The sequence below is a fragment of the Drosophila melanogaster genome, chromosome 2L, assembly GCF_000001215.4.
Source record: "Drosophila melanogaster chromosome 2L".
In the NCBI taxonomy this organism is placed as follows: Eukaryota; Metazoa; Arthropoda; class Insecta; order Diptera; family Drosophilidae; genus Drosophila; species Drosophila melanogaster.
Window position 1 is genome coordinate 9633668 of NT_033779.5, and position 22873 is coordinate 9656540.

Sequence of the window (22873 nt, forward strand, 5' to 3'; positions counted from 1 at the left end):
CCATTAGGATGGACTGCAGCGGTGACTTCGATTGTGTTGGCATGCGTCTGATATGCGCGCGACAATTTCATTCATGACCCGGCTTCAGCCTCTACTCCTGACTTCCCGATATTCCCATTCGCAGTCCCCCATTCATTCACCACGCACTTTGAAACCCGAGTAGATGTTCCAGCGCAAAAAAGACATGGTCTCTTATCTGCCAAAAGTGGGCCTGACATCAAGCACTCGAAAAAAGATTGCATTACGATTACGATTTTCTTCAATATAACATAGAAATAAAATATTTTATTGTAAATTTTAAGTATTCAAAGTGGCAGACTTATAGTTTCTTATCTTTAAGAGAGAATTAATTTTTTCGCTCTAATCAATCTTTTTTCTCAGTGCATCGCGGGGTTACAGGGCGAGTGCCCCAGTGTCTGTGCCGATAGTCGGCTCAGCCGAGAGCCTGCGAACGAACGAGCGGAAAACGAGCGGCGGCATCAGCATCAAAATCAAGCATCAGCCAGAATCCATCGCCTCATTCGTGCTTGCCGCTTCGTGGGCAACGGACGCTTCCTCAGAACTTAAGTGGAGTGGCGAGCTGTAAAACGGAACCGGAAACGAAAGCGAGAGAGAGAAAGAACCAGCCTGTTGACGGTTTGGCGGCGCGTTCGAACCGGAAGTAAGGATAAATTCACCATTTGCTGCCTTCGTTGGCACTTGTACGCCATCCTGTTGCGCCGTCGCACTTAATTCCTTAGTCTCTGCGTATGTGTGCGTGGGTTAGCTGGCCTGTGCAAGTTTGTGCCTAACGTACCGGAAATGAGCATGCAGCTCATTAATGTGTGCTCTTTTTTTACAATAAAGTGCAGTAAAAAGCTGCAAATTCAAATGGGGAACATGCAATTGCGGTGCAAAACCCAAATGTAGCGGAAAATGTGGAGAAAGAACGTGGAAAGTTTACGAAAATAACCTCAAACTGTGAAAACCTGTGCGCCACATGTCGTTGAAATCACTATTTAACATCGCATACGTGTGGATTTTAAATCGGAATCAGTCTCGTACCCAGATAAGTTGGGTCAAGAGTTCAATACAAAACAAGAGGGAATAGTCGCAGTTTAATCAATGTCGGGTCTTATAAATAAAGTGTGTGAAGTGATAAGCAACTGTCGAGGAAGAGCAGAGAAAGATCTCTCAGTTTCAAACTGTCTTATTTACTCTTCTTGTGAAATGTTTTGCAGTGAAACTATGAATTGACATATTAAATGTGCTATTACGTCTATATATAAATGAATAACTATGCTATTATATTGATTTTCAAAATATCAAATGAATGCTTGCACCGTTACTGGAGTACATTTAATCATTCATTGTGTTTCATCTATAAATGAAATACAACATTATATGAGTGAATAATCTGATCAATAAAAAAATACAAAAACGTGCAAATACTTTGAACTGATTACTGTCAAATGATAAGAGATTCCAGAATGAAATCAGCTACTACTTTTGAAAAAAAAAAAATAGATCCGTTTCCGCAGCTAAGTAAAATGAAGATGAACTTTACACTTATAAAAAACTATATATAAGCTTGGATTTTCGAGAAGATTTAAGCCATTAAAAATGGAATGCTTTTATTTAAAATATTTTAACCATAATAAGAGTGAAAACAAAATGCTTTTATATGATATAATATTGTTTATTCTTTTATACCGTATATCAATTATAAAGTTTTAAACACGTTCTTTATTGTTGTAGGAAGAAATGCAGAAACATCTTATTTTTACGTCATCCCAATAGATGACTTATATACTTCAAATTTTTTTATGAATTATCTTTAGATTTATGATTATTTGATAGACTCTTTGCTTACTCTAAGCATGGTTTTTAGTCCACTTCATGTTGTAAAAGAAGACTGAAAAACATTTTGCCCCTTAACACCAGACAAAGGGAGCTCCATAACTCTTAGCGCATTTATTGTTTTCCGCACAACATGTTGTATGCTCGTTGCTTTCACACTGAATCCAACACATGAAACATGCAGCACTTGCAGGTGACAGATTCAGATTGTGCAGGTGAAAGGATTATGGCTTTCCCAAAGCACTCAAATGTCACCATGCACGTCAGCAACTCACAGAGCGCATTAGCGGGGGCCCACTGTGCGGCTTTCCTTTAATTTCCTCAAGCGATCTGTCCACTTGTTGGTCGGACCACTTGGCCCGAAGTTAGCCCAAAAATGTCGCTGCAGCAGTTGACATCAATCCGACTTGGCAAAAGATTTGGAAAGGTTTGCATGGGGGCAACTCCTGCATATGTCTGGACCTTAAACATGACAAAGCACCGGGATTAGTTGAGGTGAAGATGGATGCGAAAGTAAACCAGTGTAAAGGAGGAGAGACTGCTAAAATGAAGTGCAAGAACTAGCTAGATATATGCGTGAATATACCTATTTAAGGCTTCATTATGATCCACATAAATTTTATCTGTTTGGTTTATAGCCTTTCGCCAGACACTAGGCTTATTCACCCAAATAGCTAAAATGGTCGATTGCCTTAAGAGCAACACGTGCATTCTGCTTTCAATTAGAAACCCTATAAGGAGACAGGCCGGGAAAAACGTTAAAAAGGACCTTAAACAGATGGCTAGTTTCCTCTTTGGTTTCCCTTCTTTGCACCACTTTGCCATAATTTTTTTAATTACAAAGCCATAAAAATTAAACGAACCAAAAGTGCGGCCACGACTAGACCAACTAAGAACTAAGTAGCCCAACGACAGGAGCCACGATAGCAACAGGGAGGGATAAAAAGGCAGCTGGAGCAAGTGGAGAAACGGCAACGATTTAAGCCACATAAAACCAACAAACGGACAAACTGGCAGTAGGGTAGAGGTGGGAGTTCTCCTGCGGAGGAGCACTATTTACAGCCAACTGCTTGGTAACACCTTCAGTGGGGAATGGCACTGAAACGCCTGCAGTTGACTACAAGTCAGCCAAACAAACGGCGTGGGGATATTTTTTGTTCAACGTTTAAACCAAATTTGCATAATAGTTCTTCTTTCCGTTCACTGCAAATGTGCGAAAGAGCAACTGGCATCAAAATCTAAGTGAGCATTGCCAAATTATGCAAATGTTTGCCAAACTGAAAGCGAGCGACACTTGCTTTAAGAGCTGTAGCAGCCGTACAACGGTGCGTATGCGTATTGATTTGAGCAGTTCGCACGGATAAAATGAAAAACGGAATGGAAAGAAGGTGTGGTTTAAAGCCATAAACAAGTACCTCCCATTCTAGATTTCCAGTGCATAGATTCATACTATTCCAAGTTTAAGGGTTCTTTAAAAGTTTAGAAGTTCTTAAATTTCTATTTAGTTCTTGACTTCATAATTTGTCGTAACCTAAACCAAGAATAGTTTGTGTATATGCTTTAAATTTCTTACGATGCCCTTTGATGATTCAGTTCTTCTCAATAAACTTTGTATATATATTTTCTAATTTCGGACATTTTTTCCTCTCCATTATCCTTTTTACAAGTGCCCACCTAAAGCAATTTACCTAGGACACATAGTATGAGTTTGTGCTCAATGCAATACCAGGCCATTTCCTATTCGTTATACTCTTTTTTACCCACCTGCCTTGGCAATTCTCAGTTTGCAGCTGAAAATCACGCCTCTGGCAATTTTAATCTCGTTTATTAGCCATTTTTCAAGTGATACACATAATTTTCAATTGCCTGCCTTTTTCTGGCCCTTTTTCGTCCATTTCCACCACCTGTCCGCCCTTCTTACACCTATTGTCTTTATCGAACATGAAAAAATGCATTGCATATTGTATGCACGTTGGGATAGGCGAGCGATGAGTGGTGCAGTTTCAGGGGGGGCATAGCGCAAACACGACGCCCATTTGGAGGCCATTAGGGCCACGATGGTCCAGTCGGCTGGGTGCAAAAACAAAGGGGAACAACAATAACAAGAAGACCATGCCGAGCGGAGCGTGATGGCGCTAAAATGGCAGCCAGGTGGCGAGAAGGCAACAGAACCCAACGGGCTTTGTTGTTCAGGGCCTCGACTATATGGTACCTGGTATCTCCAAAGGCCATAAGGCTTTAAAGTATCAGTTAGTTATGGCAATATTGTTAGTTAGATTTATCATATCCTATATCCTCATGTCCTTCTACCTAAAGTAAGATCATTAATTTGATAAGAAAGCTTAGAGTATACCCTATTACACTTGTTACCCCAAATACCATATACTTTTGCGCGGTATTGGTGGCGTTTGTGAAAAAACTAATATAAGTCAGATCTCAGCGGCCTCAATGCCCTGCGCTCCCATCATTTTTTGCCTTTTAGTGGAAGTTGCAAATGGAGGAATGTGAGGCGGGAACAAACTGCCGCGTCTTTATGCAATGACTGCATGCTTCCGTTGTCATCGTTTCCTGTTCCTTTTGTCGCTTTTGTTGCCGCTGCTTCCGGTGGCGCTGCTGCATGCCACGCACTCAAAATTTTCGAATAAGCGCCATGGTCATGAAGGAGATCTGCCTCTCCAGCTCTTCTTTTCTGTTCGCAAATTTTTTCGCAGCCAGCTCCAATTTAGTTTGCAACTCCTTAGAGTTGGTGTTTCCTTCGCTGCATGGGTAACTTTCTTTTCGTACTTTGTTATTAGATTTGCATGCCAGCAGCGACGACGACGATGAGAATTTCCGCCTTACAATTCATGCGGAACATATGGATGCGAGTGCGTACATATGTGCCACGCACGACCCCCACATCCTAACCCTTTTCAAAGGTGTTCCTTTGCCGCCTCGCTCCGGAAAATTGTTGCAGCAAACGTAATTGCATTTACTTTGGAATTTATGTTTGGGAAAATTTCTTTGCATTTTATTCCCCTTTGTTGAATTTACTGCCATTGGATCACAGGGCATGATGCCAGCAGACAGACTCAGAAAACAAGGCATAATCAAAATCAACTTTGGAGTTACTGTACTGTATCTTCCGGAATCGGTTGGTAATCAAAAAATTCGTATAAATTCTTTTACAAATACGCAATGTTGCTCTCCATTTGTCACATGACTTGCTACAAAGCACAAACATTTGGTTCCTTGTTGTTTTAGAGTCAAGCAATTCATTTCGTTTATTTATAAAGAATTTATTTTCTTTGTCAATTTTGTTTAACTAGTTCTTAAATTTCGATCTCTATATATGTGAAAGGCTTATGCATAACTCTACTACTTGAAATCGTCATTTCAGGTGTTCTTTTAACTCGCTAACAATCTGCTAAAGTTCTCCATGTGCCCTTTGGCCCCAGAGCCTTCGCAGTTCACTTTCTGCCAGTTTCTCGGCTGCAACTTCACCTTCACTTGAAAATTACATTTTTACCAAAATGTTTGCCTGGGAAATGTTCTATGAGAGGTGCCCGGGGAGGTGTGAATGTGTAAAGGGGGGAAATATGAAAACAAATGGCTCCTGAGTTTCTCTGGCTTTGGCCAAGTAATCGTAAGTTTTGTTTGCTTGGGGATCGCAATGGGTGAGGAGGGCCACAGAGGTGGGGAAGCTTGAATTTATGTGCTCTCTGCCTTGTTATTGCACTTTTTTGGGCGTTTGATTTCGGGGTCGTGTCGGGTGTGTATACAAGCTCAAAGACTTAGGTCAAAAAGTGCAGCAAAAATCATCAAAGAGCAGGCCGCAGAAATCCCATTTTCCATTATTGCAAATTGCAAATCGTTGTCAAATTATATATATGCTGGTTAGCAAGCCCCGATAGTTTTACTCCTATTCCGAATCTGGATTCACGTCCTCGTTCGTCCGAGCAGTCGCGGAAGTTAAGCCGCTTATCGCTTATCAGCTTTGTCTGCTTTGCGGATAAAAACGGCAGCAGTATTAGAGGCATGCACTGAGAAAAAAAAACACTGTTATAACATGATAATATTTAAATTTTTTGCTCAAGACTCTAAAATTTAGTTTTAGCTTCAAAAGCAAAAGGAAAATATTTTCATATTTCTTACTGACCAAAAAAAAAACTATGTAAACAATTTTCCAGACGGTTGAGATGTTTTGACTTCCATTTGGACCAAATCAACAAAACTTCTATTTGTGTAGAACAGGAGTAGTCGAATGACCTGCAAGTTGGGGTGCAGATTTTAAGGGTCATGGGGTCATCGCTGACAGGGAGATAATAATACTGAAGTGGGCGGGTGTGGGTGGGAGGAACCACTGACTCGCTGCAGTGCATTCAAGCTGACATTGTTTTTTTTTTTTGGTTTTTTTTTTGGTTTTCTGGTTTTTGTGGGGCGCTGACTAGCTAATCTCAATGCATCGTGCGTGGGAAATCTAAATTGATAAGCTGCAGCGCTGCTAAACCAATTTTGGTTGACGAAATTTGGTTTAAGCCCATAACTTTGAAGATTATTAATTTTTTGAATTCATTTTCGCTAAGCTGCTTGTGTGTAATAGGAACCAGCTAACTCCAGCTTATCAATTTTAATTTAAAACTTAAATATTAAGCTGAGCTTTGTTCTTTAAAATCCCTGATGAACAACCATATATCAATATGTTAACGGAAGTGATAGAACCTCGAACGAAAGGAGCCTGCTGAGAAAAGTAGCGATAAAACATAGTGGAAACTGCAATTTGGCCCGATTGGCGTCAGCAGCGTGATTTGCAATCATTATTTACCCGGGCAGCCACCAGCAAACGCAATTCAATCTGTGACAGCCGCACACAAGGATTCCGACAGTTATCCTGCGAACGGGAGGTGCTGCTGGGTGCTGCGCAGAAAGGGAGGTCCTCGATGGAAATGAACGAATTGATGTACACGCCACGCTGGCCAAATCCGGAACAGCATAAGTTGCAGCAGGAGTCGAAGTTCAAAAAAGTGTTAAGTGCTCTCACTGTTTCTTGCAGCAATCATTGTCAGCAAGCAGCCAGAACCGCAATCAGACCGCAGGAAGCGGAGGAGGATGGCCTTGTGGGACAGATGTGTTCACATGGACGTATTTCGGAAAATTTTTAAATTCCGCTTCGCATGTACAGTTTTTTAGCATTTAATTAAATTGAAGAAGCATGTATATGTATATTGCTAGCATTTATCAATCTCTATAAATTTGTCCTTTTTTGGAGTTTATGATAAGGATGATAGCCAAGTAACATTCAATTGGTTTAAAGCATCTAAGAAGATCCCGAATATTCTTTTTTCTATAAGCTCGGATTTTTGTCTGGTTCATCTTTTGAACTCTTTTACGGTATAGTTAATGCATATATTTAATTCAGTTGACTTTCACCAAAATCTTTTTTGAGTCAGCAATATGCCAGCACTGTTAGAGAGGATGCAGGATTTATATGCAGCCGTAAGATTCAATACAGCAGAGTGCATGGAGCGAAACAAAAAAGGATTTACACTCTTCTCTTCTGATTTCTTTTTAGTTTTTTTTGTTTTTTTTTGTTTTTGTGAGCTGCAGCTTTAAAATCAAATGCAAATGCAAACAACAGTTGGCATCAATCGAAGCTGTCGGGAACGCCTCGCAGGATTCCGCCTGCTGCCCCCACTTTATTGCTGGAATTAATGATGGCAGAGGGTTGGTGGATACTCCTTGGGTCTTGGTTTTGTGTGTTTTATGTGGAATCAAGTGGAAATTCAATTGATTTGCTTTGGCTTTGCATTCGGCTCCACAGGGTGCTATGGCCAGGGGGCGTGGCGTGTTATAATAATGGACGGATGGCTCTGGACGGGATGTGTGCGGCTTCAAAGGAAATCGCACCCATTCCCAAACAAAACGCACTTGAGTGAGAAATCATTTTGCGAATATTACAGAACTACACGGGCTGCTCATTTTGCCATTTCTGAAGTTACTGCTGGTGTCAGCATGTCAAATACGAGCACTCTGAAGTTAACTCGGCTGTTTCTCCCCTTTGTCCAATCAATTGCAAAATTTATTCAATTAAAGGCACCGAGTAGTCGGTGCAGTCAGCTGGCAGTGATGATTCTTAATGAAGTCGCAACTGAACAGGATTATCTTCAACTTGCATGTCACACTCTTCTCTTGCAGGTTTCCACATGTAACCTGGTCCAATCTCATCCGAAGAATCCTCGATAGCCAAGGAGAAGCCCACAATGGGTGGATTGAAGCCACAGGCGGCTATTTGGCTGCTTCTGCTTATCGCACACACTCAGGCAGTGAGAGAAAGTAATTATTTTCCAATTCTATACTAAATTATTTAAAAGCAAAAGGCTATCTATTTCATACCAAAGATATAATCTTCTTACCTTCTTCCTTGTAGATCCACTCAAAGATCCGCGGATTTGCGGACGGCCTCAATGTGATTCGAAAAGTGCTAAGTTCAATTATGGCGAACAACTCTACAAATATCAATACACGGTGGCTGTGCGCACCGAGTTCGCCGGATCCGGCGACAATAGTTCTGACCTCTTGCTGAAGTCCGATTTGGAAATTTTCTTCCCAAAGCCCTGCGAGGGCTACTTGAGGATCAACGATGCCAAGCTGTACGATACGTTGGACGAGCTCAATGACAACGAGAGCGATTCCTCCGAGAAGACCAAAGAGTACGACTACTATGACAATCTGGCTAACGAAGAATCCGAGTCGCAAAACTATGATAATATGCACCCTAAAAGCTCTGATTTCAATGTGGATCTTACCAAGAATCTTCTCCGATTTGCTTTCCACGACGGCCTCATCAGCGAGGTGTGTCCGCAGGAGCAGGAGACACCATGGGTGCTCAACATCAAGAAGGGCATCCTTTCGGCCTTTCAGAATACCATGATGCGTTTCGACGTCGATGCTAATACAACTGAAACCGATGTCTCCGGTCAATGCCAGGTGCAGTATGCACTGGAAGACACTGACAGTTCCTATGTCACGATACGCAAGACCAAGGACATCAACTCCTGCCGACAGCGATATGCCACCCACTCAGTTCTCCAGACTACGCCTTACACATTCCGCGACGACAAGACCATTTGGCCAATCCTTAAATCCCAAAGTCACTGCAATGTAAGTGCAATTTGTAAAATAATCATTGTCTCGAAACTAATTAAATAAATTCTTATATAATTTGACTTAGCTCACCATTGATAATAACGTTTATAAAGAAATCAAATGTCTGGAGACACACCTTCTGGTGCCCTTCTCCAACGCCAGCTCAGGTGCCCTGACTACCAGTACCAGTCGGCTGAAGCTCGACGGTGTGGAGTCTTACAGCGCCGGAGAGTTCTTAGAACAGAGTAAATCATTTCTTATTGATTCAATAATGAAATTTATAAACGAGTATTGATCCACAGATCCCGAACTAGTCGAAAGGCGTGCCACTCTGGTATTTGATCATACACCTGCCGTAAAGCCCTCGCATGATGAAATTAAGGCTGCCAGGGAACTTTTGGTGGAAATGTGTAGAGTTGGCTTTCCCAATATCCAGCGTGAGTTCATCGATGTATTCACCAACTTTCTGCAGACCTCCAAGAGCCTCGACTACAAGACACTATCCGTGCTGCTCCAGCGATCTGCTAGTACCTGCGAACAGGGCAGGTAAGTAAGCATACTTTAGAGCAACTAGTTAATATATACTTTAAATAACATTTCTAAATCGTCTACTGCAGAAATCACCTATTGGAATCGCTTCCCTTCATTGGTAGCACAGCCTCATATAAAGTGATGCGTGATCAGATTATCAACGAAAAACTGACCAAGCAAATGGCACACGACTGGATGACCGCATTGTCCTTCATCACACGGCCCGACGAAGAGACCCTGGAGACATTCCATTCGATCCTTGAATACGCCAAGAATAGACTGGACGCGGAATACACCCTGGGAGCCACTGCGGTGGTGCACAGCTTTTGCAAACACCACGAAGCGTGCGAGGAGAACCTTCGAGTTCAGCAGATTATCAATCTTCTAGAGACCGAGTTTCTAAACTTGTACAACCTGTTTAAGGGAGAGCGTCGCACCCGGGAACGTATGGTGATCTTGCTGAAGGGATTAGGTAACATTGGAGTGGTGTCATCTGCATTCGCCGAACAGCTACAGTGGATTATTCGTGAGGACGAAGCCCCTGTGGATATTCGCCTACACGGTATTTTGGCTTTCCGAAGGGTTGACTGTGCTCGACACCGAAGCTACTTCCTGGATAACTACGGCAACTATACATTGAATTCGGAACTGCGTATATACAGCTACTTGCAGGCCATGAGATGTCCCGACTACATATCAGTTGGGGTCATTAAATCGATCCTGGAACATGAGGAAATCAATCAGGTGGGCTCCTTCGTGTGGTCCCATCTGACCAACCTGGCGAAATCAAATTCCCCAGTTCGCATCGAAGCTCAAGGTTTGCTGCTTAATGATGAGCTCTCTGAACGCTTTAAAATGGACATCCGCAAATTCTCGAGGAACTACGAACACAGTTTATTCTTTGACGAGTACAATTTTGGAACAACCACGGATGCGAATGTTATCTTTGGAACCGATTCCTACTTGCCACGCATTGCGAGTGTTAACTTTACTGCCGATCTCTTCGGCCAGTCAGTTAACTTCTTTGAATTCACCGCCCGCGCTGAAGGATTGGAGGAGTTGGCGGCTAACGCTTTTGGTCCCAAAGGACCTTTGAGCGGTCAGTTGCTGCGCAAGAAGCTCTCCTTCCTCAATCGCTGGTTGGGCAATGAAAGCGCCGAGGAAGACGATACCCTCGAAAATCTGCTGAGTCTGGATAATCTGCGACTGAAGAGAAAGGCTCAGGAACAAGCTCGTGCGTCCGAAGAGGAAGTGGACGAAGATTACGACTTTGAGGAGTCCTTAGAAGGTAATAAGCGACAAAAGCGAGATGTCAGTACCACGCGAAAGCAGGAGATCGATCGCAACGTTGACAGTCTTGGTTATAAGCTGAAGTACGACTACAATAATCCACGGGCACAGTTTGGATTACGGGTCTTTGGCAACGATCTGCGCTACTTCAACGTAGAGTCATTGGTGGAGGTGATGGCCCTGGCTGCCAAATTCAATCCCTTCCAGCAGGCAAAGAATGTACTTTCCGGCAAGGAGTTTACGTATACAAAGTCCCGGGTATTTCTGGATGCCTCATATACAGTGCCTCTGGCAGTCGGACTTCCATTGGCCATTCATGCATTTGGAGCTTCCTCCATAGATCTTCGTGTTAGTGGCAACCTGGATGAAATGGATCCGCCAACCGATTGGCACTTTGATGTCGAAGGTCAGTTTAAGCCCTCGGTGTCCGTGGATGTGATCACCACCATGCAGACGGACATGTTCTGGGAACAATCCGGCATCAAGGTGAAGAGCAATCTCTATTCTAACTCCGAACTGGTGGCCAAGCTTAAGGTGCGTGGCCGTAATCTGGTCTCGTTCTCGTTTGATCTTCCCCGGGACAAAAACGAGATATTCAGTGTGCGATCCGAGTTGTTGGTTCAGAAGCGGGAGGAGCAACTGCCCCAGGCGGGCATTGCCAATCGAAGTGCAAACTCCACATGCACCTGGCCAGTTCTCGATCAGGCCATTGGATTGCAGATGTGCTCCCACTACAGTGTTCCAGATCTGAGCAATGCCACCGAAATTTACCCAAGCCTTTTGCTGGCAGGACCACTTAACTTCAGCTTGATTCTGAAGAAGTCTGATCTAAGTGCTAAGAAGTACGTGTTCGAGTACAAATGGGATCAGCAAGAAGAGGACAACAACTTTTCGCTGGTGTTTACTACTCCGGGCTCAAAGGTTCCCCGGGTTCTGGTTGCAAATGTGACCAAGGTGCCCGATGCCTTCAATGCATCCGTGGCTTTTGTGAATGGACCTAATCGTGTCTCCGCTGGGTGCAGCTATGATGGAAACCCGGATTTCAGACGCTTGGATATCTACTTAGATACGAATGGAAATCGTTCGTTGGACCTTGGAATGGAGCTGCGAAGGCACCAGGACTTCACTGCCTGGATCTACAATCCTCGTATGCTGCTGGCCATTAATGGTGTCAACATTACTGGTCTGGCTGGCACCGTCAAAGTGAACGAGAAGAATGGTATCAAGCAACATGATGTGGATCTCTCATTTGAGACCAAGAAGCTGCAGGCTGTGATCAAGGGCAACGTCGTCCAAAGTGAGATAACCACCTCAACCAACATGACCATTAAATACAGGGTTAGTATCTGCCTAATTAATTAATTAATTAATCAATTAATGAAGGTAATTTTTTGTTCTAATCTAGTTCCAAGCAAATAAGATTGAGGAGATTAACTTTGCCGGAAAGCTGGTTAATAATGGAGATAAGAGCAAGACGGAGTATCGCGGTAACATGAAGCTACAAACATCGGCATATCCCAAGCTAAACTTCGCATCGGAATCCACGTGGCTTAGTCTTCAAGGCCACACCGAAGGAATGATCACTTACAATAATGCGCCCGATTATGTCAATCCCAATTACACCAGTTTGGTTCGTTTGATCTTTGCTCGCTCCCATTCAGAGGACTCCTTCTTGGATGGAACGCAAACGCGAGCCAGTCTTGAACTGAAGCTTCCAAGGTCAAAGATTGACTACCGCATTTTAGTTAAGTAAGTATATGTTTAAATCTTTTATTTTTTAAAGTTTTTTAAATGTGTTATCCTTATTTGAAGGCACAAAGAACACATCAAAAACGGAACCGAGCACAATGTCATCGTTGGTCTGAAGTACACTCCTGAGAAGGAAATCACTGGACTGTTTTCTGTCCATTTGCCAAGACGGAATCTGTTTGCCATTGATGCCTACATGAACGTGACCGTACCGGAGTTCAATTCGTGCACAGCCAGTCTTAAAGTGAACGAGAAAGCCACCAAGGATTATATCGTAAGAATTACTTTTTTTGTTTAATGTGCGTACGAACTTTATTTAATTTAAAATCTCTTTAGATCTTTATTAACGGCTCATGGTTTACTGGACACTCAGTCGCAGTCAAGGCCAACTACAAGGATCGCAGCTCGCGTGTTCAGGCTCTTCACCATCTTAAAATGATTGTGGAAAGTCCATCCTTCAATATAACCTCCCTCAACATTATCTATCGCCGAAAACAGTTGTTGATCTTTTATGATATTCAAGCCAAATATGACCAAGATCCTTATGGCCTCACAATACAGTATGCTTCCAATGCCCATAATCGCAATACCAATGCGGAGGTGCGACTAAAGGTCAAGGAACGTGACTACTGGATTAATGCCAAATTGTTGTCAGAGCAGCCTAAACTCCTGCAGCTGGAAATACACATGGATAAGTAAGTCTAAATCACATTTTCTAAGACAGTGTCTTTAATTCATGTCTAACAACCTTAGAATACGGGATGTACATATTCAAGTTGGCCTGCTAAATGTGGACAAGCGCAAGGAGCTGTCTCTAGAACTGAAGTGGGATGCTAATCGCGATCCTAGCCAGAGACTGGGTCTACTTGCGGAATACAATAGTCCTGGAACAAAGCACTACGATGGAAATCTGATGATCACCTATCCGGAGCGCACCATTCACTTTGGTTTTAACTCCTTTACCGGAGGACCCAAATACTTCGGAAAGGTCCACGCCTCGTGGAGCATCAACGAGGTGATCGAGTTCGAGTACGAAGCGGGTATTCTGCCTGGCCACACACTCCATAACTGGGTTAAAGCCGAGTTGCGGACGCCTTTCGATGGCTGGCGAGTCAACAGCCTTGATGCTGGCATTTATAGTCTGAAAAATCTGATCCTTGTCAACTCTACGCTCTTCTGGGCAGATGATCAGAAGCTGCAGGTGGGCTACAAGAGCGACTACGACGTCAACGATCAACTAATGAGTTTTGATGTTCGCTTCGGCATCAATAGCACCATCCGGGATATTCCCACGATTAATGTAAAGGTAAAGCATTGGATGGATGTTAAAAAGGTTGACACAGAGCTCTATCTTGGATACAGTGGACAGAATGATACATTTAACACCTACAGCATGGACTCCAGTTGGGAGATTGAGAAAAACCAACGATACAATAATTATTCTGGTTTAGTGCATCTGGTAAGTCCATTCAAGGGCTACGAGAAAGGTGGTCTGGTGGCCCATTTCTCACTGAGCGATCAACGGGTGGTCAGTGGAGCAGCTTCCCTCAACTTCGATCTTCGGGAGTTCACTTTGACAATGAACGGATATGTCAAAAAGTTTACGGATAACATGCTAACCGTTAACATCACCACTCCATTGGAGAAATTTGGCACCATTAACGCTCGCTTTGGTCTAAACGAAAAGAAACGTCATGCCGTGGCGGAGGTCAGGGCTCCCACGGCAGCTCTTGGAGTGGAGGTCCTGGCGGATATTAAGAATCTCCTGAACTTCGATGTCAAGCTGAGTGTGGCCACGCCGATCGAAAGCTTCCAACAGGCGGCAATATTTGCACTGTTTAATCCGGAGCGTGTTGACATGCGTGGTTTGTGGAACAATGTCACCCTGGGATTCACTGGCGTATGGCACATGCAGAATATAACCGATTTTGAGTACTCCTACCACGTATTCACCCCACTGGCTGGCTTTGAAGAGAACGGTTTCATTGTTCAGCTACTGAAGAGGAAGGAGTTTGTCTTTCAGTTGCACGGCAAGATGTCCAACTATAAGCTGGGTGTAAAAATCAATGGAGAACCAAAGTCTGACTTGGTAAATCAACTGGGCAGCAATAAAATGGAATTGGAGATGCTCTACGACGCGGACTTCAAACCACTTAATGCTGAGACGGATTACAAACCAGATGCCGATGAGGAGTATTTCTCCTACTTCACGAACTTCCAGGTGGACACTCTTGTGTGGCCAACTATTGTCGGTAATGTGGATATTCAGGAGATCATAGATTTCTATCTGGTTGTAGGCCATGTGGAACTGCCACAGGGCAAAGTGGAGTTCAAGGATCGCCTCCACTATCCTGACTACATAAATGTCCACAATCTTTTGACCGTGACTACACCATTTGCGGTGGCCAAGAATATAAAGTCAATTGTGGAGTATCATGTTGACTTAAACTTCAACGCGTTCTATGAGCGCGTCAAATTTATAGTCAACGATGACAAGGACAACACTCAAGAGCTGGGTTTTGTGTTTAACTACACCGCACTGCAGGATAATGTTAAGCCCAAGGCGCATGATGTCCAGGTTACGCTCCTCACACCCTACGAAATGCTTCACGAAATCTACGTTCACGGACACATCGAACTGGATGACAATGCCTATAAGGGCAACATCAGTGCGGTTACGGCCCATACACATCTTTCGATGGCTGCCTCCATAGAGGTTAGTACTAGTGTCTAAAAACGAAGCTAATTTATTAACAATTATATTAAACAACAAAATTTTGTACTCAGAACGAGGACAACTTCTTGGAAACTTCCGTGGGCATTCAGTTGGAGACGGACGCTATTCCCCACTATGGATGCCAGGTGTACTTTAAGAAAGACTTCTCAGCCGTGGATAAAGCCATTGATATTCGATTCGAGGTAACCGACAATGGAACACTCAACCAGGTAATACCAAAAGTAATAGTATATTATACAGCCTACTTATCCTATTTTCTTTATTAGCTTCACATTTCCACGGATTGGCACACTGATCCTTCTTATATTGTTAACGCTAATGGAAGGATTAAGACCACCATGTTGCCACTTCAGATGGCGTCCACTTCTGTTCTGGTCATCCAGGGTCAGAATCCCCACCTCAATTTCGATCTTAACTTATTGAGCCAGAATGGCCAGAGTATAGCCTACGGAGCGCGTGCCAATAAGAAAAAAGATGTCTTTAACATTGAGGTGTGGACTCCAATGAAAAACTTCCGAAACATTTCCATGCACGGTACTGCGATTAGAAGCCCCCGCGATCCCGGCCGATATGATGTCTCAGGGTTCTTGTACAGAAATATGGCAACATATGAAGTCACAGGAGCCGTCCGCATGACCAATAGTCTGCCAATCGATGTCGTTTTAAGGGTACAGCCCAAAGCTGGCGGTCGAGATGGTGTGATTGAACTTAACATCCATGAGGCGGGACCGAAGAAGATTCGCTTTTCTTTTAGCGCCATTGAGGATGGCAAAATGTGTCAGATGTCAGGAGGTTACAGTGTCAGCAAGACCAACGGAGCGATGGATTTCTCAGTTCTAGTGGAGAGCACGGAACCAGAAATCGCTCGCATTAATTTCTACGGCAATCTTAGTCCCAACTCCGAAGGTTCCTTGGTGGGAGACTTGAGCTTGGAGACCCCATGGAAGGCGCTCGGAATCGATACGGTGCACCTGCACTCCGACGTCGGTTTCCTCAATAAAGGAGGCCACATAGTGGGCGAGTATAAGATCGGTCAGTATATAGGCCGAGGTAGTTGCCTGTGGTCTTGGATTCTAGCCGAGGACATGCAGCTGGTACTGGAAAACTACCTGGAGAGACCAAATGCTAAGCCAAGAATTGTTCACGCTAGTGCCAAGTACCAGAACCCGGGACAAACATTTACCCAGTTACAGGCGGGTGGACGACTGAGCGTCGATTCCAAATGGAATCTCGACGTGAATGGTAGTGCAGAATATAAGTCAGTTGATGATTTTAAGTTCAGAGTTATTACCGCATTGCCTTTGCCTGTTGGAGATCGCCACCAGCTGAGTGCCAGCTATCAGGGCAACGTGATTAGCCAGCAGTTCAACAATCCTGATTTTGTCCTCGAGGCCAGCTACGAGAGTTTTGAAGCACAGAATAAGCTTTTATCTCGAATCTCCTATAAAAATGCCACCAATAACCTTAAGGGCTTGGGCCACGTCGAGTGGGGTAAGATTCAAAACTTGTCTGTAGTGGAGGGTGACTTTGAGTTGCTCCACAAGCAGGGAGCCCAAAGAGAGTTCTCTGCAAAGATAATCACGCCCAAATTTAAAAATGAGCACACCTTTGCCCTAACGGGAAGTTATGACTTGGAAAAGTCGGGTCACCACAACGTGGTGGGATCCTTGGATTATCCTGCCAGTCGTCGCATTACCGATCTGGATGTGTCCGTCAGTTCGCTAAGCAATATGCATGGAATCTTCAACAGCACACTGCCAACCTTCCTCAATGTCAGTTGGTTAAAGACAGATTTTAACTTTACCACCAACAAGTGAGTTAACGAACAATTACTCTTAATTCATTTTATAAATATTAATTTACCTTGCAGTGGAAAGAGCTACCGCTACTGTCGTTGCTTCTGGCCCCAGGATACTGCCTACTTCAAGTTGAACAGCAACTATGATAGCGACAGCAGCAACTTTAACCACAATCTCAATGGCAATGTGGAAATAGAAGTTCCATTGGCAACACGGCATCGAGCGGATATTGTGTATGGCTTGCAAAAGCGTCGCAATCAGGATGCAGGAAATGTCAAGGTCGTCTACAATGAGAAGCAAGTGCTCGATGGCAAGTACAAGCGGTTGGAACAGGCGAAAGCGCCAATATATAAGGAGACAACGGACATCTCGCTGGAGAACGAAGTGAAACCGCTGGGAATTCACTTTGTCAGCACCAGGGATGCCAGCGACCCCGCAGGAAGCCAGGACGTGAAGCACATTGAGATCTATGAGCTAAGGAACACGCAGAACTTCAATCTGACCGGTGAATTGCACTCACGGGCCACGCTCAAGGCGCAGGACTTCAAGGTGGTGGCCATTCATCCGAATCGTGCCGTAGTGCTTAGCACTAAGTACGAGGATGTCAGCCCCGAAGTTGTCAGGCATCACTCAAAGTTGGAGTTGTCGGAAACAGCATGGATTGGATACAATTTGGAGCTGGGTAATTTCAGCAAGGTAAGCGAAACGATCGATCATGATTAGAATGATAACCTAATAGGAATTCTTCCCTTAGGTTGGCAATGAGTCCCAGAGCTTTGCCCTGGAAATTTTCTATCCGAAGCGCAATCTCTCCTCCTCAGGACAGTACTACATGACGGACACAAACTTTAACTCCGACCTATCTTTCCAATGGCTGGGCGGCAACTATGACCAACAGCCCAAGATTATACACAGCAATCTGCAATGGAAGGCAGAACCCCTGCATCGTGGAGATCGGGAGCATCGCACCATCGCGCTGACGGTGGCACATCCCCTCCTGGAGAAGGATATAAACTGCAAGGCGACGTACTATCGTGGACTGCGTGATCTGCTAAGGACACACTTGACCATCGACTACTCGGAATATCCTGACCAACTTATTGAGCTGGGTGCTCAGCTGACGGATAGATACAGTGAATTGGGCCACACCAACTACACCTTCCACGTGTACGGCAAACATATTGCTTCCGAACTGGATGTCCAGTTAAATGGAACTTTGGCGGCCATGAACTCTTACTATAAGACGGAGTCTACAGCCCACTACAAGCGTGATATCTTCCCGGCGAGATATGGTAAATTTCTGGCTCTGCTCGATGTGAATAAGCGGGAACTGGAATACGAACGCCAGTCACCATTCCACGCAGTGCGACTACACTTGCTGCCAACCATACGGTATCCGATTTACGGATTGAATGCCACAATTTGGGATACTCCTGATACAAACCACTCGGGCTACATATACATGGACATTTTGGAGCGCTATGCTCGAATGGACTTCAACTTGACGGAGGACGCCAGTCAGAATCTTCAAATGGTCGGTTACATTCCGGATACACGCAGTGCATTCCTGGACATTTGGCGCAACTACGAGGAGATACGTGTGATCGATGTCAGTTCGTATCTAAAGATGAATCACTCTCGTCTTATTACTGGCCGCTTCCACTGGCGTCCATCAATCCGGCAAGAAGTTCGCGAGAAAATCCAAGCCGTGGGCAAATCGGTGTACAGCTCTTTCTCGGAAGGTATTGATTTTTGGATTAAATCTATCTATACGGAAACCACCGAATCCATGGGCGTGGTGTGGAACACAGCCAAGGAGTACAATAGGGATTTCATCGACGATATTGGCCAGCTGAGCGTTTTGGAGGAGGATCTTGCTGATCTGCGATTGTTTGTAAATCAGTCGTACGAGGCGAATGATTTCTATATCAAGAACGTAGTCAATTTCACGCTAACTATCCTGGATGAACTCGCCATTAGAGATCATATCGAGTCACTGCCCAAGATCTTCTCTGAACTGTGGCAGGCAATGGGAGATTCTGGAAAGGCTTTGCGGAACAGCATTGTGTGGCTAATCGAAACCATTAAAACCACGTATAACAATCTTCTGGATGCGGTGGCCCGATTTTTCCATGGCGAGAGTCTCGTCTATATATCCGGTCTGCTAGAGAAGGGCATCGCAAAATACGACAGTTTTATTAAAGATCTGCACATCAAGTTTATAAAATACATTGAAAACCTCTGGCACAAGACATGGACATTGGCGGAGAACCACTGGAAGGCAGTCCTAAAGCGATTCGAGCCTCATCTTTTCAAGATGATTAGCTTTATAGAGACAACAGCCTGGAACCTCAGCAAGGAGGTATTTGATTTCATATACAAGCGCACCAATGAGCTGGCGGAGTCTCCGTACTTCAACAAGGTATCCAGTTTTACTGCTGATGCGGAGCGACTTTACCGGGACTTCAAGGCTAACGATGCCATCACCAACATTAAGAAGTATTCAACGATAGCCTGGAATTTTGTCAAGGAGAAGTACTTCAAGCTGGTACCTTTCGGCGCAGAATTGAACGAGGTTCTTACCGAAATCTGGCAGGAAATCAAAGAACTTGAGAAAATTGATCAGGTGCAGATTATGGTGCAGAAGTACTATGAAGTAATGGCCAAGGTCGATTGGGTGGCAGACGAACTGCAACTGGAACACCGCCTGCATCAGGTCTACGGTCTGGTGAGGAATAAGTTCCGTAACTACGCCATGAATGCCTTGGAAACAGCCGACATGTACAGGGAGGCAAAGACCAAGTTTGTCTTTGATCCGGAAGTGGGCATTATCGACCTTGAACAGAAGCTACCCATGTCCTGGCATGCATTTAACGAGACGCCCCGGTTCGAGGAGATTCCCGAGTACCAGGTGCTCGCCAAGGCGCAGAGCTTCTTTAGTGAGACCAACTCATCGATCGTCATGAAGCTCTATAACATGCGCACCCATCTGGATCCCAAGACCTGGCTGCCACCGTACTACTGTGAGTTTATTGAAGATATACTTATTTTTAAATTTACTTTAATTATTATTTTATTCTATAGCTCGCGCCTTGCTGATTGACTCGCGTCACTACATGACCTTCGATCAGCGTTATGTGGGTCTGAATCTTAACTTTGACGAGTTAGGAAATGGACGTTCCACTTCGCAATGCAGCTATCTGCTAGCCCACGATTTCTTCAAACGAAACTTCACTTTGCTTTTGGAACCAGCGGTAGGTATATAGGGAATATACCTTGTTTACTTAAGTAAATATATTTCTTTCAGAGCAAATCCCTGGCTGGCCAAGGACTAACACGCAAGTTGAGCTTTATTGCGAATGGTCAACTGATTGAAATCGACCTCGAAACAGATGTGAGTTAACCATATAAACCGATCTTTTCCAGTAGATATTTATCTCTTGAACTTATATTCAGCACATAAGCATTAATGGCAATCCTCAACCCATCCTACCTCTTAAACTCGGAGATGTGAACATCCATCGTGATCTGGACGTACTCTCCATCACCTCAGATACCGAGTTTAGTCTGCACTGCAATGTTCAGTTTGATCTCTGTTGGTTCGAGGTGAGTGGTTGGTACTTCGGCAGAACAGCGGGATTATTGGGAACCTTGAACAACGAGCCCTACGACGAGTACACCATGTCCAGTGGCGTGATCTCCAATGAGACGCAGCTGTTCACGGATTCGTGGAGCCTGAAGCAGTGCAGGCAGAATAAGCTGGCTCAGACCCAAGAGGTCAGCCAGGAGGTCAGTGATGCCTGTACCAGCTTCTTCCGCACCGGTATACTGGCCACCTGTAGTGCAGTCCTCGATCCAACTCCTTTCTATGAAATGTGTATGGATTTGGGCATGAAGTCGCCGCCAATTCGAAAGGGACACCCGGCGGTGAAAGGAGCCTGTGCAGCAGCTTTAGCTTACATCGAGGCCTGTACAGCTCTGAAGGTTCCAATGCGGGTGCCTTCTCAGTGTGTATTGTAAGTTGATTAACCTTCTAATAAGCAAATTTTGGGTATTAATCATTACTTGTTTAGCTGCCAGCTCTCGAATGGCTCATACGTGCCAGAGGGAACATTCATGGAGCTCTCAGGGCCAGAGATTCCAAAAAGCAGCGACGTCGTCTTCATCGTTGAAGCTAAGGAATGCAATGCCAATCTTAAAACTTCCAAGAACATCATGACAGTGGTGAGCAGCATAGAAGAGCAGCTGCAGGCCGCTAAGATAACGAACAATCGGTGAGTGTTTTCCAAAATGTTTTTGTTTCACCTGCATGAACGTTTCCCAATCCTTAAAACCAACCAGGTACGCTGTGGTGGCCTTCGGAGGAGTTTCTCCATATGACAAAGCCAGGAGTGTCATATACGAACACAACGAATTCACTTCCAAGCCGGAACAGCTGGCGGACTACTTTGGTCACATTAACACCGGAAATGGCAGCAGCAACGATATCCTAATGGCCATTTCCGCGGCTGCCAAGCTGAACTTCCGTCCGGGCGTATCGAAAACCTTCATCCTGCTCTCGTGCAGTAAATGTGCGGCCAGGGATATGCGCTTCGACTACACCTCGATCCTGCAATATTTACTTGAGGAGGGCGTAAACCTCCACATCCTGGCCGACACGGAGTTTGACTTTGAGCGAAACAAAAAGCTGCGACACTTCTTTGGCTTGGACAGCAAGCTGGTCTATTCAAAGCGGTTCCCCGAAGGTGATGCGGAAACCCGCAACACAACCCACATTCCGAAGAGCAATCTGGGAATCTGTACAACGCTAGCGGTGGAAACACAGGGATCTGTGTTCAGTGCCCGCAAGCTGCAGCCGGAGAGAAAGTATCCGATCAAGCGATTCGCCACAATTTTCGCCAAACGGGTCGCCTTGAGTGCCACGCCCATCCAGAGCCAGACCTGCGAGTGCTCCGCCCACAACACGGGCGTCTCCTACATGGCCTGCTCACCACAGGCTCTGCCAGAGGAGAAGTACGATCTAGACGACTATGTAAGTGGCTATAGGAAAGGCTGATTAACTTCGAACCTTATCATTTCATTCTATATTTATTCTATTTATTCACATTTGCAGGACTCCTTCAATAACTGGGACTGGGGAGACGAGCCGGAGAGCGAGACAAATGTAATGTCGTAGTTTATAGTCCGCCACAATTAGTTAGCTAGTTCAGTTATGTCCGTGCAGAATTTAAGGTTTTTCTAATGCATAACCGACAGGCATATTTTGTAAAAATAAATCAAACCATATATAAATGCATTTGGTGTCATAATTTTCAGGCCATAGTTGGCCAAAGTTAACAAGTGACACGCCCGACCAGTTTTCTGCTTCCTATTCATTGTCTGCCCCAATCGCGGTTGCTGATTAAAAGTTGCCCGACCGCCTGCAGCAGCAGCAGCAGCAGCAACGAACGATTGCATGCGGCATGCTGCATGTTGCAAGTTGGTGGCAGCCACTTGCGGTGGACCATTTGGATGACTATCACTTTTGCAGCTGGTGCCGCCACGGCCACGGTTGACGGAAACGGCAGGCAGAACTCAAGTACGTGTAACAACCTTAACCCTAAAGCGAGGCTAGCCAAGGCGATTCGAGATGGAATGGACCATGTCCGTTCACTCGAACCACTTGATACCCAGTTGAACCCAATTTGTTGATATAACGTTTCCCTGGAAAAGCGCACAATGGAAATTATGCGAGCCGAGTGGTAATGCAATACTTTCTATTTCAATGCTATGGTTACATCAACCGGCCGTCCTAGGCCCAATT

At 44.6% G+C, this 22873-nt stretch overlaps 1 protein-coding gene across 1 annotated transcript; it reads left to right on the plus strand.

Moving 5' to 3' along the window:
* The first annotated feature begins 511 nt into the window (after positions 1 to 511).
* Positions 512 to 22359, plus strand: Apoltp (Apolipoprotein lipid transfer particle). Its single transcript, NM_205948.3, has 20 exons — positions 512 to 661; positions 8014 to 8151; positions 8246 to 8979; positions 9050 to 9209; positions 9267 to 9510; positions 9582 to 12123; positions 12191 to 12534; positions 12598 to 12808; positions 12871 to 13229; positions 13288 to 15250; positions 15322 to 15480; positions 15538 to 17084; positions 17142 to 17766; positions 17825 to 20093; positions 20155 to 20324; positions 20378 to 20464; positions 20527 to 21086; positions 21144 to 21344; positions 21412 to 22102; positions 22184 to 22359. Exons 2-20 carry the CDS (start codon positions 8079 to 8081, stop codon positions 22244 to 22246), a joined length of 13002 nt encoding a protein of 4333 aa, NP_995670.2. The 5' UTR covers positions 512 to 661; positions 8014 to 8078; the 3' UTR covers positions 22247 to 22359.
* Positions 22360 to 22873: the final 514 nt, after the last annotated feature.